Raw genomic sequence first — 18,029 nt, 5'->3', positions numbered from 1 at the left:
GGGCGCAGTATGATGCCAGGTACATTGACTGACTGTAATCCACACCCGTAAGCACAGAACATCAAAAGAGACAGCAGATCCAAATCCATCTTTTTTCACCCCTTAGGTGCTGGCAATCAAACCCAGAGCCTGCTGCATGTGAAGCAAGCACTCTACCACTGAGCTACACCTCAGCTCCAACCTATCTTTCTTTTACATCAACTCCTTCCATGTCCTGCAGCCTCCAGAGAAAGTCCAGGGGCCCAAACACAGCTCCTGCATGAGCTGATCCTGTTGTCCTCCCCTCACCCAGTTCTGCAAGTCTGCAACACACTGTCATTTCTGAAACCTCCAGGCCTCATCTGGTTCATTTATGGTCCTGCTCTGGAACCACCAGTGGGCTTCACCTCTGACAAGCCTCCCCTGATACGTACTACCTGCACAACCAGCATGGGTACAACTCATAATTCTCATGGGTGCCCAGGGCACCCCTTTCTGTTCCTGTCACTTACAAAGCTGGTATATATCTGACTTTCCTGGTAGACTATAAGTGACCTGTGGGCTGGGACTAATCCATCTGCCCACTTAGTGCCTAGCACAGGACCTGGCACTTGGGAGATGCTCAGTACGTACTTGTTCAATAAGTGAGTGAAAGAAACCAAAGACCCAGAGCCAGACAAGTAACACAGAAGAGAGCGGGGCACCTGGTTGCATGCACAGCCACTGTTCACAGGAATGGTAAATGTGCTCTAGGACTGCAAGAGCCAGGACTTTACCTGCCACCTCTTAGTGCCCGGGGCCTGGCACAGTGAGAAGGCTCTAGGACGGGCCCTACAAAGAGAACACAAGGAATCGGCAGCACAGTGGTTGGTTGAATTTAGGACCCATCTGTCACTTCTGCAAAGCTTGTCCTCAAATATAGAGGAAGCACCTAGAGCTACACCACTTCTGCAAGAAATAAGGACTGAGCTGACTTTAAAGGGGAGCAACCGTGACACTTGCCTCCCTCCAGCTTTTTGTCACTTTACTGCTGCTCCTGAAATCCTACCTGGCATGCAAAAAGTCTGCTCTGCTCAAATCTCTGCCAACTCTCAGTCACCTCCAATTCTCTCTCTTTGCTCTGCCACTTACTGGCTGTGGTCCTCAGTCAGTCACTTCACCGTCCTGAGCCTGAGGCACCTCTGCTGGAAAATGGGATGAAGGAGAGAACAGGGACTATGTCTACAGTTTCTCCCATCACCCTGCCACTCCACACAGGGAGATAGATGCACATGGTTGGGGCCCACTAGGCACCCATCCTGTGACCTGCATTTCTGTTTACCTCTAGGAGGAAATATGCTTTCTGGATGTCTGGTATCAGGGAACCTGTGCCCATTTCCTTTTCCTCTGTTGCCAGTGCCCCACACTCCAGAGCTTGCAGTGACAGTGCCAGGGAGACATCAGATAAGAGTGTCAGAGCTGATCCTGTCTGCCCACCACCTGACCAAATGGCGCATGGACGCCCACCAGACAAGCCCAGGCTGGGCCCATTAGGAAATGTGACTCCAGAGTTCTTCTGTGTCATCAGGACTCCATGACTGGTGCCAGGATAGGAACAAGAGATTCCCATCACCCCAGCCTAACAACCCGTGTCTTGAACCCTAGTGACAGAAGACAGGAAGTCCAGGAGGAGGGAAATGAAAACACACTTAAGCATAGGCCTGCAGCCAGGAAGTGCTCCCCCAAAGAATGGGATCTGGAAAGAGACACATCCTAGAGAGGGCAGGTGTGCTCTGGTTTCATGTTCTGCACTCATTCTCCAGCTCCCCTCCATCCCTCTCCATCCATCCTTCCCAACCTTGGGGGACCACTTCTATTTTTTTAGTATCTGCATGGGACAGAGAACTTGTGGTGCTTTCATACCTGACTTCTGTGTGTCTCTCTCTCTTTTCTTTTTTTGTCTTTTTGAGGCAGAGTTTCACTATGTAGTTCAGGCTGGCCTCAAACTCACAGCAATCCTCTTGCCTCTGTCTCCCAAGTGCTGGGATTACAGGTGTGCACCACCACACCTGGCTATCCCCGACTTACTTCACACAAGTTTTAGTTCATGTGTGAGAGGGTGCAGCTCCCAATAACCTACCATATATGTTCTGAATAACTAAAGAGAAGCTGGAGACTCTCACTGCAGTGATGCTGAGATGGATGCACTAGTTACTCCAATGTGATTAATATACATATTGAATTATCACACTGCACCTCATAAATACGTACAATCATCATGTTAGTCAAAATGTAAAATCAAAATGTTCAAGAAGAAATACATGCTGTCTCCTGATTTTATCTTTTTATATATTGAATTACTAGACTATATTCCCAAATAATTAAAATAAAAATACTTAATTTTTTAAAAAACACCTCTTTCCTTGTTCCTTCCAGGATCATCTGAGCTCCTGGCAACATGGGATCCCTTTCCCCCAGGTCCTCCTGGCTCTGGTTTGTCTCTTGAGGACCTCATTGGTCCAAGAGCACTTACTAATTGATAGGCACCAATGTCCTAGCCTGGGAACTCAGGTGGCTCACATTTACATAGAAAAACATGTCCCAGTGTGCAGCTTAAAATCTAGGGAATGAATATACATCTCCTAGGATCAAAGTAGCTGTCACCTGCCTCCAAGCGTACATCCTAAGGCTGTCCCTCCTTTGATGCCTACTGTGACAAGAATCTTGGGGACCCAGTACCCCCACTTTCTTCACCACTTCCTTTCCCTTTCCCTGTCAGCAGTGCAGATCCTGCCCCATTGTTGTGAGGACAGGAGGTCTCCTAGCTATGGGGAATAGCTCTTCCTCACCTGTGGATCTGTTCCCACTGCTGAGAACTCTCTGTAGCAGGTGCCTGGAACTTGCAGGGAGGTGGCACTGTATGCCATGAGGGGCAACTGTTAACAGAATCAGCCCCTGAGTAGCTGACAGAGCCGACAAACAGAAAGTGGAAGTGGCCCAGGGACTGGGAACACTAGCTCTTCTGGAGAGTGCTGGGCTCTTGCTCTGAGTACCACTGGGTTTGGCATAAGGAGAGCGTGGAACCTGGGCTGTCTTGGTGAGGAATCCAGCAAGCAATGGCTGTCCACCATGCCCGCAGCTCCACTCTGAGAAAATCAGAGGCTCACAGGACTCGCTGCACACAGACGCCATGACTTGCCCCTGTCTCAGAGAACGGCCTGGCCACTGCTCTCTGGCCCTCTCTCTACACAGCACGAAAACCAGGAACACACAGATGACTTGTGGGACCATTTCAGTCTCCGCAGGCTTGCTGAATGAGTCTATTTGGGAGATATTTCCAGCACATGATCCATTAATGCCCCCACCTGCCACCCCACTGTTGTGTTTCTTCCCAGCACACCATAAAGAAACCATTTCAGCTGCAGTGTCAGCCATCTCTGCTAATTTCCTCCCCGAGGAGGTGGTTAGCAACAGCCATCTCTCTAAATTTCCTCCCGGAGGAGGTGGTGAGTACCAGCCATCTCTCCTAATTTCCTGCCCTACCTCCCACTCCTGTCTGAGGCCATGCTCGGCTGTTTATCTTCCACTAAGAGAAAACAGTCTCTCAATGATGGCCCCATGTGCTAAATCACCTTCATCCCATCTAGGTCCCTGGGCACTTGGAGGAAAATAGCACAAAGAGGTTTTCTAGGATTTAGTCCGAGCCATGCTTCCAAACATGGAACATGTTCCCTCTGGGCCTCAGCTTCCCATCTGTAAAATGGTTGTCCCACTGGCAGAAAGCATTTCCACTTATACTTCTTGCTACAATCTGCATAATCCCCACAGATCTGTCTTCTAACTCACAAGTTCTCTCTTGGCTATGTTACTCCATTTAAGATGTACAGTGAGTTGGTTTCTTTTTTGCTCTGTCTTTAAGCCCCTCTGAAAGCACCCACTTGGCCATCATTCCACTTGGCTCTTAATTGGGGCAGGCAAGGAACAGAGCGAGGTGTGCCACTTGCTAAACATCTACATCCCAATTTTGCACTCTGGAAGTGACACTATGGGCTAGGTCCTCCAAGCCTCGAGACCAAATGATAGACCAATTTGGCCAAGGACTCCCCTGTCCCCTGACCTCCATATGCCTTCTCTCTGGCCACAGAGTTAATTTCAGTTGAACTTGAGTGTCTAGAAGTTCTCTTTGTTCATTTTCCCTGATATTTTCCTGTGTTGCCTTGTTGTTTTATACCTTCATGCAGTTCTTTAATTATATTAAATATATTTATCTTATCTTTTTGGCTACTTAGCCATCTCCAGGCATAGAGAGACTAAATCTGTTTTAATCTGATTTTCACTCTGGTGGTGCATTTTTCTTGTGTGGGTTTGTACTTCTTTAAATACTAGTCCACTGTTCAGTGGAAGTGTTTGCCATAGTTGTATAGTATCCTTAAAAAGTAGCTTCTATATATGTGTCTGAGTTTTATTAATTTGGGCCTATTTAAGTTTTTTTGGTCTGTGCCTATTTTTTTCCCTTGGATCAGGGTTCCCAACCCCCTTGATTAATATACGTTCAGTCTTTACACCTGTGAGTAGAGCTGAAGCTTGGGCTTCTAATGTGTTTTTTCCTTCAGTACAGTGGATTAACTGCAGGACCTTTGCCCTAAGCCACATCACAGCCTTTTTTAAATTTTTGAGACAAAGTGTTGCTAAGTCACTCAGCTGCCTAGGGTTGAAATCAACCCAGCCTCAGCCTCCAGAGTATTGGATTTACAGGTGTGGCTGTGGTTCTTTAACAATAGCTACCCCTTTCTTTACATAGCCTCAAAGAGATGGAGGTTTCTTTTGCAGTTTCCTAAGGCAGTGGCAGCTCACTAAGACATTGAAAAGTGTCAGAAGAAGCAGGTTGCAGCAGGAGGGTTCCTTGAGTACAAGGCCAGCCTGCATTACACAGTGAGACCCTGTCTCAAAAAACAAATGAAAAAAAAAAAAAACCCAAAAGAATGGGAGACTGTCCAATTGCTTTTTGTTTTAATCAGCTCCATGATGGAGACCCGTCTGTCTTTCCCCCCACTGCCTTCTGGGGACCCAAACATAACACGCCAGCACACAGCATGTGTGTGGCAGAAACAAGTAAAGAACACTGATTTCTGGGCTCAGCTACTAGAGCCAGTTGGAAGCCCTGGATCAAATGACCTCAAAACCTCCCCACGCTGTCACCACCCCTTCACCCAAGCCTGACACCCCAGCTAGCATTGAGTAGACTCACTGGAGATGGAGGTATAGACGGCGAATGCCCGGAGGCTGGTCATCTCCTTCCTGCGGGTCATGTCCACCCGTGAGCAGAAGATGTTCTCCCAAGCGTACAGCTTGAGCAGCTTGATGCCACGCAGCATCTCGTTGGTCTGCTTCAGCCTCTCGTTGGAATACTCCTTCAGGGAGTGCCAGGTCAGAGGGATAGTGCCATCATGTCACTCCCACCCAAGAGGAAGGTGCCAGCCAATGCCCTCAACACCCCCTACTCCCCACCCTGTCCACTGATCCCATTACACAAGAAACCTGGTGACACCACCCACTGTGGGTCACTGACAGGTGGGTGTCCCAAGAAGATTGCAGATTGGAGGGTAGGGAGCAGGGAAAAGGGACCCACAAATCTCCAGACACTCACCAGTGTGCTCCGCTGGGCCTGGGACAGCTTGGTGGCCACGAAGTACTGGACAGGAGCCAGTAAAATGATGACAGCTGCTCCAATTAAGGCGCTGACCCCGAGGATGTAGTAGAGGAGAATCACCCCCACGATGATCTGGGGAGGATCACCGGCTCAGTTCTCCAACACCCCCCTCCTCTCCGTCCCCCCCTTCCCCAGTGCCCTGAAGTGAGCTCTGCATAGGAGCCCAAGTTTCCCAAATGTCTTGGGACAGAGTGGGGCAGGAAGGGTGAGTGACAAAGTGGGGGGAGTGGCTTGATGGGCTCTCTAGGGGCTGGTAAATAACTGCAAGGCCAAGCATCCTCTTGCCCTCCCTGCCTGCCCTCTCGGGGTTGAGACTGCATGCAGTAAGTGGCAGCACTGTCTGTTTGTTCTGTTTGCTGGCTACCAAGGCTGGCATTTCATTCTTATCTGCGAAGAGTGATTGTGGTACACACGCCAAACAGAGCAGCCCTGGGTCTGAGGGTTTGCTTTTTCATGCTCAGGCTCTTGGCATCTTAAAATTATTTTTAGTGTCAGACAGGTATTCTCTGAAAATTCATTCTGTTTCTAGCTTCGTGTAAATGCCTGCTTATGAATATGAATGAGAAGTGTAAATTACTCTCCCCTGGCCCCAAAGATGACAGATTCTCAGGTTGTCATCAAAAGTGGGCTTCTAAATACAGGACCTACTAGAGGAACAGATGTGCTGGCTTCCTTAGGCAAAGGGTGGGGACACCTTGCATGGCCCTGCAGTGCCCAAGTCCTGCACAGGTTGGTACGATGCACCCTCCATCACCTCAAGGATGGAGTAGGCAGAAGCTGAGATTTCCATTAATGTAGGAAACCTCCTACATCAGTGAGGTGTTAAGAGGCAGAGAGGCACCTGCCATCACCATCACCACCTGCTCCTGTTTAACTGATAATAGAGGTGGGCCACCCTGGAGATGGCTCTCTTCCCACTTCCGGCCCAACCTCATCCACCTGGAAAGTTCTCCCTGAGACTAGTCCCTCCTTCCCCAGGACCTGTGCTCATACGGAGCCTGTCATGGTGTTCTTCAGCCACTGTGGCTGTGCCCGATGTGGAGAAACCTCCCAGGTAGGACTCAGAGGTAGGGCTCAGTGTCTGCACCCACATCACCTCTAAGGGGCTGGCCATGCTGGGGCAGGCGTTGGTGATACAGCCATCCCCGGCTCTTCCTGATGCTTCTCTGTCCCTTGTCCCATCTGCTGCCCACACTCCTCAGGCCATTCCTTTCCTGTACAGGGGTTGGCATGGCCTTCTTGGGGAATAATACCAGGAATCAGGAACTCTGAATGTGCCGGGCAAGTGTGAGGAAGAAGAGGGCTCCTTTGTCTTCCACTCAGGGGTGTGGAAAGCAATCAAGTGCAGGGGGAGGCCACAATCACTGGGGTCACTGACTCTGAGTTTTTTTTTTTTTTTTTGTCTTTTTCCTTTTTATCGGTACCAGAGATCGAACTCACGACTGCCTGCTTGCAAGGCAGGCGCTTATGCCGCTGAGCTAAATCCCCAGCCCCGACCCTGAGTTTTAATGCAGCCCTGACACTTAGCAGGGATCTTTGGAGAGCTACCTAACCTCCCTGAGCCTCAGCTTCTTCATCTTTAAAACAGTGATCTTAATGGTGACTTTGCAGGATGGTCACAAAGGTTAAATGAATCTCTATGGTACATAAACACCCAGAATGGTGCCTGGTATATCGATGGAGGTCAGCAGAAGGTAGCTAGCCCTCTTTCTTAAAAACAGACACAAAGTCTCCTGGGAGCCTTCCCCACAAAGGAGCCACAGTTTGGTATGGAGCTGCTGCAGGTCCTGTGTGGCAGTTAGACCTTTGCCACCCCAGACTTCTGATGGCTATAGGTAAGAATACACAGCGGTCTCCACTAAGGCTGAGTTCTTTAACTTGATGTCCTTGATAAACTTTGGGAACCCATGTACCTCCTGAAATTGCAGGCACAAAATGTAAACAAGCTTTTTTTTTTTCTTTCCCTGCCCAAGAAGCAGAATTTCAAAAGCGTACGTAAATTAGTGCTGCCTAGAGCTGGGAGCAGTGATCCAGAGTGACTGCCAGCAGGGAGGAGTTTCTAGGGTAATGAAAATGTCCCAAAATTGTGATGGTTGCACAGCTCTGCGACTATACTAGAATGCACTGAACTATGCACTTTGAATAGGCGAATTATACCTCAACAAAGCTGTTATTTATTTTTTTAAGTGTAAGTGGCTAAAAAAAAAAATTATGAACCCGGTAGAGCCCTGAGGTTTTCACAGAAATGGGCTCCTGAGCTAATTTTGGTAGCAGTAAAAGGCTCTTGTGTTCTGTGGCCACACAGGACCCTGACCAGGCTGAGTATCCTTGTCTTGTGGTTGAAGTCACATCAATTCTTTTCCCTGGGAGGTGTCCAGCTGGAGATGGAACCTCAGGACAAGCAGCTCTAGCACCGGAGTGACTCTCAGAGTGACTCCTGGTAGTAATTTCTGTGCTGACCAACTCTAGAAGTGGCAAAGGGATAGTCTTGATACACTAAAAATAATGCTAGATGCGGTCATACACACCATAGCCCCAGCCACTCAAGAAGCTGAGGCTGAGGCTGGAGCTTCTGTTGAGTCCAGGAGCTGAAAGGACAGCCTGGACAACACAGTGAGACCCTATTACAAATGACAACAACAAACTCCCCCCAAAACCCAAATGATACTTCATAAAAAAATATGCAAAGTAATCCATATAGATAAAAAAACAAATCAAGGCTCTCTCTGTGTTGTGAGCATTAAATTAAAGTGAGAGGGCTAGCCCAGGGCTGGACTCATTAGTTATCCTTTAGTAAGAATTAGCATTCTTAGCAATGACACTTGAGCGGTAAACCCCGTAAGTACTGGAAACAGTGACCATCCTGCAAGTTTGATGTACAAAATTGTATAAACTGGCTGTTCAAGGGGGCACAACAGAAAGACCTTGCAGATGACAGGCTGATAATTACAACAGACAAGCCCCCCAGGCCTTTCTGCAGCTTTTGCAGTCACCCACCTGGAGGAGACAGCTTGGGCTGGGGTACAGGGCATGCAGAGCTCTGTACCATCTCATGCTACATCCTCTCACTTCTCTCAGGGTGAGAAGCTCTTCTTTCCCGCTAGTTTCCCTTAACAAACTTCTAACTCTGAGTTGCACCACAGGGAGGACCAACATCTATCACTTGAGGATAAAGTTTATGTAATCTGCATCCCAGGAAGAGAAGGATTCTTTAAAGCCTCTCACATTAAACACACACATGTTGGAGGGGTGGGTTTGCTATGGGACCATTCTGTGCTGAGTTCTCCTCTTGGTCCTTTACTTGTCAAATTGAGTCATCAGTATGACTGCAGACACTAGAAACTGTAGTCAGGGAAATCCCAACTTAGAGAGGTTAAGTGTTTACTCTAGCCTGTCTCAACCAAGTCTGCCACTTTTGCTACTCCAGGATATCTCTGTGGACCCTACAGAGCCCTGGGAACAGTTCTGAGAATGAGGCTTCTGGCCTGAGCATCAGAGTGAAGATTCCTTCCTGGGACAGGGATCAGCATCCACAAATGAAGAGCTCCAGGGACAGAGCAGACAAGGCTGGGGTCAAACAAGGAGGACTCTTCTGTCATTGTCATTGTACCTACTCCTTGCCAGCCTTTAAAACAACTACATTTTTTTGTCCAGGTACATTGGTATACACCTATAATTCTAGCTACTTGGGTGGCTGAGCTCAAGGTCAGCCTGGGAAATTCAGTGAGAGCCTTTCTCTAAATAAAATTTTAAAAGCACAGCTAACAATGTAAATCACTGGTAGTGTTTTTGCCTGGCATGCATGAGGTCCTGTGTTTAATCTCCAGCACCACACACACACACACACACACACACACACACACACACACACTTTCTGTTTTAAAAATAATACTTACTTATTGGAGAATTTAGAAACACATAAGGAAATTAAAAACCACTTGTAATGCCATCATGGGACCCTCCAGTTCCCTTTTCTGTGTGACTGTGTGAATGTATACACATGCATATCCTGATTTAGTAGGAAGCATACTGATACCCAGTTTTGAAACTTACTGTGTTTGTTTCTAGACACATCATGCACACTTTGCAATGTAAATAAGTAATTTGCTACAACATCATTTTAAATGTCTGCAGAAATGTCCCATATGTGATTTTTCTACTATTTAAGACTGGCTGCATTTTCAAAATGACACAGCCTTCTGGGATCATCAAGACAGACAGCTCGGCTGCTTGCATGTGTGGGACACTACAAGGCGTAGGCCATGGAGACCCCAAGGGGTTGGAAGCCTCACACAGGTAAACACAGAGTAGAAGGCAGGGAGCTGCTGGGCACCGGACAGCAGCAGTAGATTCTGGCTCCTTGTCCTGCAGCCCCCACACTGGCCCCCACCCCAGCACACACTGTACCTGCACTGGCATAGCCCAGAGATTTGGGCACAAGAAGAAAAACCACATGAGCTGGTTGGTGTCGATGGCCACCAGGTTACAGATCTGGGCAGCAGTCATTTCCCCCATGGATAGGTTGGAGGTGGACAGGTGCATAATTTTATTGTAAATCTTGGTCTAGAAATAAGAGCATTTACAATCATCACCATCATCATCATCATCATATTCTGGTCACCACCCCAGATGCCACAGGTATGGAATGAGTCAGGGGCTTCTCAGGCATTGCCCATGGAGCCCTGGCACAGTTTTGTAAAGCGCTCTGAGTTATTATCCTAGAGTGACAGGGAGGTGGCTAAAGGTTCAGAGAGGGCAAGGGCTTTGCTACAAGTTAAGTCAGGGAGGTCACAGTCAAAGGAGGATGTGGTCAGCTGGTTCCCCAAGGAGCGAGACTTCTCCTTTGAGGAACTGAACTTAATTAGCTCTTAATTACTTTTTCTTTTTCTTTTTTGGGGATCTCATTATGTGTTCAGGCTGGCCCTGAACTCACTGTGCAGCCCAAGCTGGCCTTAATTCCCCCCAATCCTCCTGCCTCAGTCTCCTAAGGGCTGGGATCACAGGCGTGCACCACCACACCTGGCTTCAAAGCTCTTAAATCTTGAAAGCAGATCTTCATGTCCAGTATTCTTGATTTACTAGAGACCAAAGGGGAACACAGATCCGGACCATAATCATGCTAAAACGGGGAGCTGCCCGCTGTGGGGTGGCCTTCTCCACCCTGGGGCCACTTCCTGTTGTCACTGAGCCTCGAACAGAACAAGAGCTCAGCCTTAAAGTCAACTGTGAGACAGCCCTGAGTGTCTGCCAGCCCACCAGCTCAAGGACCCCCACGGGTCCCCCACCCCACTCCCACCTAGAGGAGATGGGGAACAGCAGTCAGGGGATGTTCCTAGGAGCACAGGACCCATCTGCATCAGTGTGGAGATGGTGGCTGCCAGCAAGGCTGCAATTCTCAGGCCCTTTGCTGCAAAACAAGGAAAAACCATTTTGGCCTGCAGCGTCCTTCACCACCGTTCTTGAATGGGCCCTGTTGTGTTTCCACAGCACGTGGTTCCCAGCCCCTAATTCATCTTTTGTGTAAATGCAGGCTTTCTTGTGGGCCAGGCTTTCTTACAGTGTAACCTGTTCTGCTTTTCACCACGGGTAAGGCTTAATATAAAGGCAAAGATACTTTCAGAAAAATCTATGCACTTCTTAGGTTATGTGAAATCAGGCTTCAAAGAATAAGCACCTAATTTCAATGCAGTAAGGACAGGGTAATCTATCAAAGCATCATTAAGTAAAGGGTAGGATATGTGGAACTGCACAACTAAGAACTAGTATATTTTTACCGATTATACATAACTCAGAAATTTTGCGTAGTAACTTTTTATGCAAATAAAAAGAACAACACATGGTTATTCTCAAACACATGCCGACCAGGCTCTCATTGATGAGGGTAAATTTGCTGTAAATACTTTCCTAGAATTGTCTGGAGGGAAGAAGGTTTTTAATAATTCTAATTCATTTCCATAATTAATGTATTTCTTTTCGGGAGCATATGGATCAGTCTCGCCTAGTAATGCAAAATAGTCAAATGGTTTGATAAAACCAATTACATGGTAGTACATTACAAAACCATTTTTGGCACTTTTCTTGTAATTGGAAAATGCTGGGATGGTGTACAACTTACAAATAGAATTCAGATTTCATTACAAAACTATCCAACCACAAAATTGTGGTGGTACAAGTCTGCCTGTCACTGGCAGGGGTTGAGCAAAGGCTGAAATTTTTGGAGAGCTTTTCTGAACTCAGTTCTGAGTCCCACAAATCTTAGAGGGTCTCTGATTTTCTTGGACACTTGTCACCACTCTCAGTGACATCCCTGAGGAAATACTGTTTTCTTTACGAAAATCCAAAGTGCAAAGAGCTGTCCGTACAGCTGAACAGGTTGTGCACTATGCAATGTTAGTGGCAAATAGCCAGAGTTTGATACTTGATGCTGTTTTCAGTCAGAGCTGCACCTTTCTCCTCTCAATCCCTTTTCAGCAAAGCCTTTCTGATCTTAGATACCACAGGACAAATCACTGATACTTATTCTGAAGAAGTTTTTGAAGAAGGTGGTAGCTTTTGGATTTTGCCACAATTCCATGTCAATCACAGAGTATGCCAGGATTAGCTAGTTCCTCCCCACTTCCCTGCCATTCTTCCCTTTGCAGAAGAGAATTTTGAGTAGGGCATATATGGTCTCAGCGATTGCACAGATGCTATCACCAGCCCCGACTTTGGAAAAATTAACCAACTTCTATTTAAACTGCTCTTATACAGTGTTCTTCATTTCAATTATTAAAACTAATGAGAACCCTGGGGCTTGGATAACTCTCATCACCATCATCTTCAAAGGTTCCCTGAATCCTCCCTGACTTTGATCTTTTCAATCTACTGTACACAGAAAGCCACAAAGGGCAGGATCAAGGCACAGTTAAGTGATGAATGGTATCTAGAGTCTGAGGCTGTGTCTGCTCTCAGCAGGGTAGAATGCTGTGATTGATTGGTGATGTCTGCCACTTTCAAGGGCAAGAGGCCCAGGGGCCAAGCTGCAGATGGCTCAGGCTCACTCCAAGGCAGCACCAGAACTAGATCCGCTTATGACACATCTCAAGTCCAGCCCAAAGCTCTTTCCATCCCTGAACTGCTCTGTCAATGTTTCTTTAATGTTTCTTTCCTAACACTCATGAGAAGTAACAAAAGTGAATTCACAGCAGAATTATTCTTTTTTTTTCTTTTCCTGAGACAGGATCTCACTATGTAGCCCAAACTGGCCTTGACCTCTCAGCAACTCTCCTGCCTCAGCCTCCCAAGAGCTGGGATTACAGGCATGCACCACCACACCCAGGTCTGTCAGCAGAATTATTCTCGAGTGTCTATGAGGATGAACAATGTAGGTTTTCTTGTGAAGGCAAAAAGAAAAAGAAGGATCACCCAAGTACCTGTATTGCTCCTCTCAAGTTAATTCCAGTCTCAATGGCGACATAGTAGGAGGCTTGCAGAAAAGTCCTTTGCAGTAGGAGGGCAAGGAACAAAAGCACGGCCAGGACGTAGGCATTGGCAAGGAACTCTTGGGAGGAGACAAAGTAAACCCCGAGAAACTGTGTCTGTTGGGAAGAGAGGTTCAGAGGTGGCTGTCATTGCCAGCAAAATGACACCACCTGTATATCTCACTGTGGTGGTGTGGCTATGATTATTACAGGGCCCTCCTTGTGTCCTGTAATAATTTCACGTTTCTCAGTGAAAATCCAGGCTAACAAAGTCCACTAAACATTCTTCAAACTGCAGGGAGGGTCATCCATACCCTCCTTGCCCTTCCATTTGGGGGAGCAGAATGAGGCCTATAACCGTGCTCCCCCCGGCCTTGCTATCCCCAAGCTCAGGGGTGCTCACTGTGAACAACTGAGAATAAGCAGAGCAAAACGCGGAGGAGCCAAAGCCAGAGCTGATTGAGCAAATAGCATGGTGAGCTCTGTGCTGCAGAACAGAATCCACAGTAGCTAAATCCCCCGCTGCGCAGTGGCTTCTGGGTAAGAAGGCCAACAGGAAACCTGGCACTGTGGGGCTCCCGGGGGACAGATGGGAACTCAGTACTTGATGGCAAAGACTGCAGACCTAGGCTCCAGTCTTATGGGCTTCCAGGACTTTCTTCTGAATTTAAGGTTCTGGCTCTGCACTCCTAACAAGATCTCAGATGATCAGCTGCGGAGGGGAACATTCTGCCTTTGTTGCTAAAGTTACCAGGGAACAACAGTGTGTCTGTTTCCAAATTCAGCATCTCTAGCTCCCAGAAAAACTTTGATCCTGATAAGCCCAGAGCTCTCCAGCTCAGCCACATCAATATTTCCATGAAGACAGAACTCTCCTCTTTCTGAGACTCTGCCCTGAGCCTCAGGCTCTTTGGGAGGGTATGGGACCCCTTGCAGGGTAAAAAGGGGTTAGAACAAAGTGAGAAAGAACCTGAGGGTGACAAGGGCAGGACATGTCCTAGTGTCAGATATTCCCGGGTCTTGGACTCAGGGAGTGGAGAAGCAAGACTTGCTTTCAGTTTACCAGCCAAGCCAGCTCTTGAGGCTCCCCAGAGTGTCTGGTCCTGCTCAGAGCAGTCTGTCCTCTGCTGTGAGGGACAGAGGTCTCTCGGCTGGGGGCAGCAGCAAGCAGACACAGGGGGACTATAGAAGGGTGTCTGAGACCTGAGAGGGCAGCCCTACAAGGGTCTCTATCCTCTGTGCTGGTGCTCCAGTGGGAGAAACAGAGGCAGGAGGAGGCAGAGGGTAAAAGGGTGAGGCTGGGCTGGAGTCAGCAAATGCACTGTAAGATGAGGCCGAGGGGAAGAGACCTGACCCTACTGGGGAGGAGTAGGAGCGAGCTTTTACCAGGTACAAAACGCCGTCCTCACAATACTTAACGAGGAGGGGTGCCTGGCTGCCCACTTTACAGGAGGACATGGGGTTTCTGCACGATGAGGCAGCGGTCCCAGGCCACATGCAGGTCAGGAGACACGGATGTTCTCATCCCGAGTCCACTCTAAGTGTTCTGTCATCACATATACTTGTAGCTTGTAGGGGATGGAGAGACGCCCACTTGGCAGACTCTGGGTCAAAAATATGCAGGCTTAGGAGAACCCAGCGGTGTTTAACGTACCCTGGGATTCTCCTGTCCTGCCACCCTCTGCACAGCCCCAGCCTGGAGAATGGAATGCATTATTTTAAAGCAACAAAACACATGGCATCACAGCAAAGGAAGTAACCATACAGAAGGAAGTGGCTATGTACACAGAGATGCCTCTTTCTGAGTTAGCACAAATGTCCAACCGCAGGGAAGCGTTAGGGACGTTATGATACTCGTGGGATCACCTGGCACCCAAGGTCACTGATCACCATGACAGCAGTGTGACACACCATACCCATGCTGTGTCACAACAACTGGAAAAGACAGAGCACTAGGGTAGGTGAGAGAATCGGTGGTGCTTGTCAAGTACACCCATCAATATTTGTGTATTTTTAAACAGGCAACCAATTCCCTTTTTATTGCTGTAAAGGCAGCCTTTGGGCTATTCCCTTCCCAAGCAATACACCCTGGGGTCAAAACGTATGCTTCTATGGATCAAGAATTTTGTAACCTATCTAAAAAAAAATGAAAACCTTCTGCAGGTCTAGGTCATGAGGTCACAATTAAGTCTCTTTGTGGAGACAGTTTCAAAGGGATGGGACCTGCAGTAGCAAGGTTTTGATTAAGAAGTGAGTACCAGCCTAGCCAAGAGTCTGTGAGCAAAGAGCTTTGGAAAGGGGGTGTGAGGGCCCCACAGCAGGACAGAAAAGATCGAGGACCATGACTCAACATTTGGTGGAAGCTAAATGCTACGGAAGATCAAATGCCTCGGTCCTGCAGTTTTCACAAGCTCTCAGGGAAAAAGTCGTGCTTGCTTCCAGGGATTTCCCTAGTACCATAGTATTTAATACATTTAAAAATTATATTTAAATTAAAAAAAAATTTTTTTGGTCTTTTTGAGACAGGATCTCACTGTGCAGTTCAGGCTGGTCTTGAGCTCACTTTTTAGCCCAGTCTGGTCTTGAACTTGCAATGATCCTTCTGGCTCAGCCTCCCAAGTGCTGGGATTACAAGCATGCACCACCACACCTGGCTTTCAATTAAAAATTTTTAAAAAATACTTTACAAAATCAGCCAAACCACCCTCACCATGTACTTGGTACTGCAGTTGTTACAGTACATGTCCCCACCCAGTCATAGAAACACCGATGCATTTAAGTTCATTAAGTTACCCACAGCGACAGTCACATATATGGCGATCCAAATAGGAATAGAACACACACACAGAACAAGATGCATGACGGGGACAGAAACACACACACACACACAGGCTCATAACTACATGACGGTGCCCAGGGGCTCAGAGGTCCTTTGAAGTTCTGGCCCCTCTGCCAACCCCCTGGCCTGCTCCTCCTTTTCCTGCCCTAGTCAGAAGCAGTCCTGACAGGTCTCAGACACCAGCAGTTCACTCTGAATCCAATTCTCTCGGCCTCCAGCCAGAGGCATTGTGGGAGGCAGGTGACAGATTGGGAGTGGGGGCTGGGAGGAGAGAGACTGAAAGGAACTAGATCAGGGCACAGCCCAGCCGGGCCGCAGCTTTCCCTGAGGAGAGGCAGAGGGACCAGGACAGGAGCATCTGAGACCTGGCGGGTCACAGACACTTCAGGAATTAAAGAGGAACAGAAGCGACTGTCCACATGGACGCCAAGGACGTGGTTTCTTATTAAGTGTGAGTGTCCTGGAAGGGGAAACAAGGGCAGTGCAGCTGCTGATGAGAGAGGGCAGTGGGCATCCGGCTGCATGGCCTGTGCCAGGAGGCATTCAGCTGGGTTTCCTCTGTCGCACACAGCCAGGGAGCTTCCTCCTTTGAGGTTTGCAAAGACCAGCACAACACTCAGCTGAGTGACCGCCGGGAAGACTCAGGGCGATGAACCAAAACACTTCAGTGGATGACCTGCTTCCTGTTGTCTGAGCTCAGAAGCACAAAGTAAGCCAGGCACAGTGGCGCTGCCTCTAATCCCAGCACTTGGGTGGCTGTGGCAGGAGGGTCGCCTTGAGTGCAAGGAGAGAGCTCAAGGCCTGGACTACATAATGGGACCCTGTCTCAAAAAAACCAAAAATAAAAAAAAATTTTTAAAAATAGAAAGAGAAAAAGCACAAAGCAGAATTCTGTAAGCCATTCTCCAGGCAATCGTATGACTAAGCTGAAAACAGCATTGCCTTTGAAACTCTCATTTCTAAGTTGGAAATGCGTTGATTGTGTTTGGACTGCAGGGAACAAATACTAAATCTGATAAGGCCCGCTGCCACTGAGGCAGGGCCATCTGTCCCAGGGATTTGTGTGCTGATAAGGAACTGGGACCAGAGCATTCCAATGAGAGGGCAATAAAACCTAGGATTTGTGTATAAATAAAAAGAAAAAAGATGGCTGTGGGAATGCTCAGATGAACTAATCCCAAGCGCTGTGCTCGCCAGCCCCTGTACATCCTGCCTCCCAGCACTCTCCTTAGAGAATCCTCTTGGGCTGGGCTGGGAAGCACAGGAAGAAGAGGATGGTGTGGACAGGCTGATAAAGGCCCTAGCTTATGTCATTTCCCCCTAAAACTAACAACCGGATCCTTGTTCCTGGAGGATGCCAGTGCAGAGCATTCTGATGCTGCCTCTGGTCAGGCTAACGCTGAAGGTGCCACTCCTGTGGACAGAAGTCATCACTTCCACTCTCTTGTGTTGGGGACAAGCAACTGTCAGAGGCTCAAAAGGCCAGAAAAGGATTCAATGCCACCAACTTCTAAATAAACAAACAAAAAATCCTCACATTCTTGACTGATCAAGAGGTCTCATTTGGCTAACTCCCATTCATCTGTCAAGGCCCCATTCAAATACCCCTCCTCCATGAAGCTGCCTATGACCGCTGGCTTAACTCGTCAGGCTTCCTGTAGTTCCCTGCATGTGTATATTCCTTCCACAGTCATGTGCAACATGTGTATAAAAATATTTTTAGATTTCTCTATTTTTCATTGGATTTCACATCCTTGGAGCCAGAGGTGATGGTTTAATTACACTAATCAATTTTGTATCATGGGTATAAGTGCCTAGACTTGGATTCAAATCCTGTTACTAACTAGCTGAGAGATCCTGGGGAAAGTTACTGAACCTCTCTGAATCTCAAATTTCTCATCAGTAAAATGGGGATAAGAATACTGAATCCATGAATTCTATGATTCAGAAAATATACCTCAATATGATTATTAAAAAAAAATGTTTCAAAGCGTTTTTAGGGGTTAAATGAGATAACATAGGGCTAACTCCTTCCCACAGCCAGCTATGTACCAAGTGGTCA

The 18,029-nt window shown here is 47.7% G+C and overlaps 1 protein-coding gene across 10 annotated transcripts in view; it reads right to left on the bottom strand.

The window, feature by feature from the left end:
• The window catches only part of Abcc8 (ATP binding cassette subfamily C member 8), a 69,785-nt gene that overhangs the window by 37,468 nt on the left and 14,288 nt on the right, over positions 1-18,029 (bottom strand). For all 10 annotated transcript variants that reach the window (XR_010048393.1, XR_010048394.1, XR_010048395.1 and 7 more), the window contains exons 7-10: positions 13,081-13,245; positions 10,076-10,231; positions 5,606-5,740; positions 5,207-5,369 (exon numbers count right to left, since the gene is read on the bottom strand). Coding sequence is in view for 7 of the 10 variants with exons in the window: in XM_063251783.1 (XP_063107853.1) it covers positions 5,207-5,369; positions 5,606-5,740; positions 10,076-10,231; positions 13,081-13,245 (619 nt within the window). In the remaining 3 variants the exon portion in view is untranslated. The remainder of the gene's footprint in view (positions 1-5,206; positions 5,370-5,605; positions 5,741-10,075; positions 10,232-13,080; positions 13,246-18,029) is intronic.

This window comes from Cavia porcellus, unplaced genomic scaffold, assembly GCF_034190915.1.
Source record: "Cavia porcellus strain 051 isolate PalLab524CR breed Dunkin Hartley unplaced genomic scaffold, mCavPor4.1 scaffold_6, whole genome shotgun sequence".
Taxonomy (NCBI): Eukaryota; Metazoa; Chordata; class Mammalia; order Rodentia; family Caviidae; genus Cavia; species Cavia porcellus.
The sequence above is the reverse complement of the archived record's forward strand: the minus strand, read 5'-3'. Positions and strand labels throughout refer to the sequence as shown.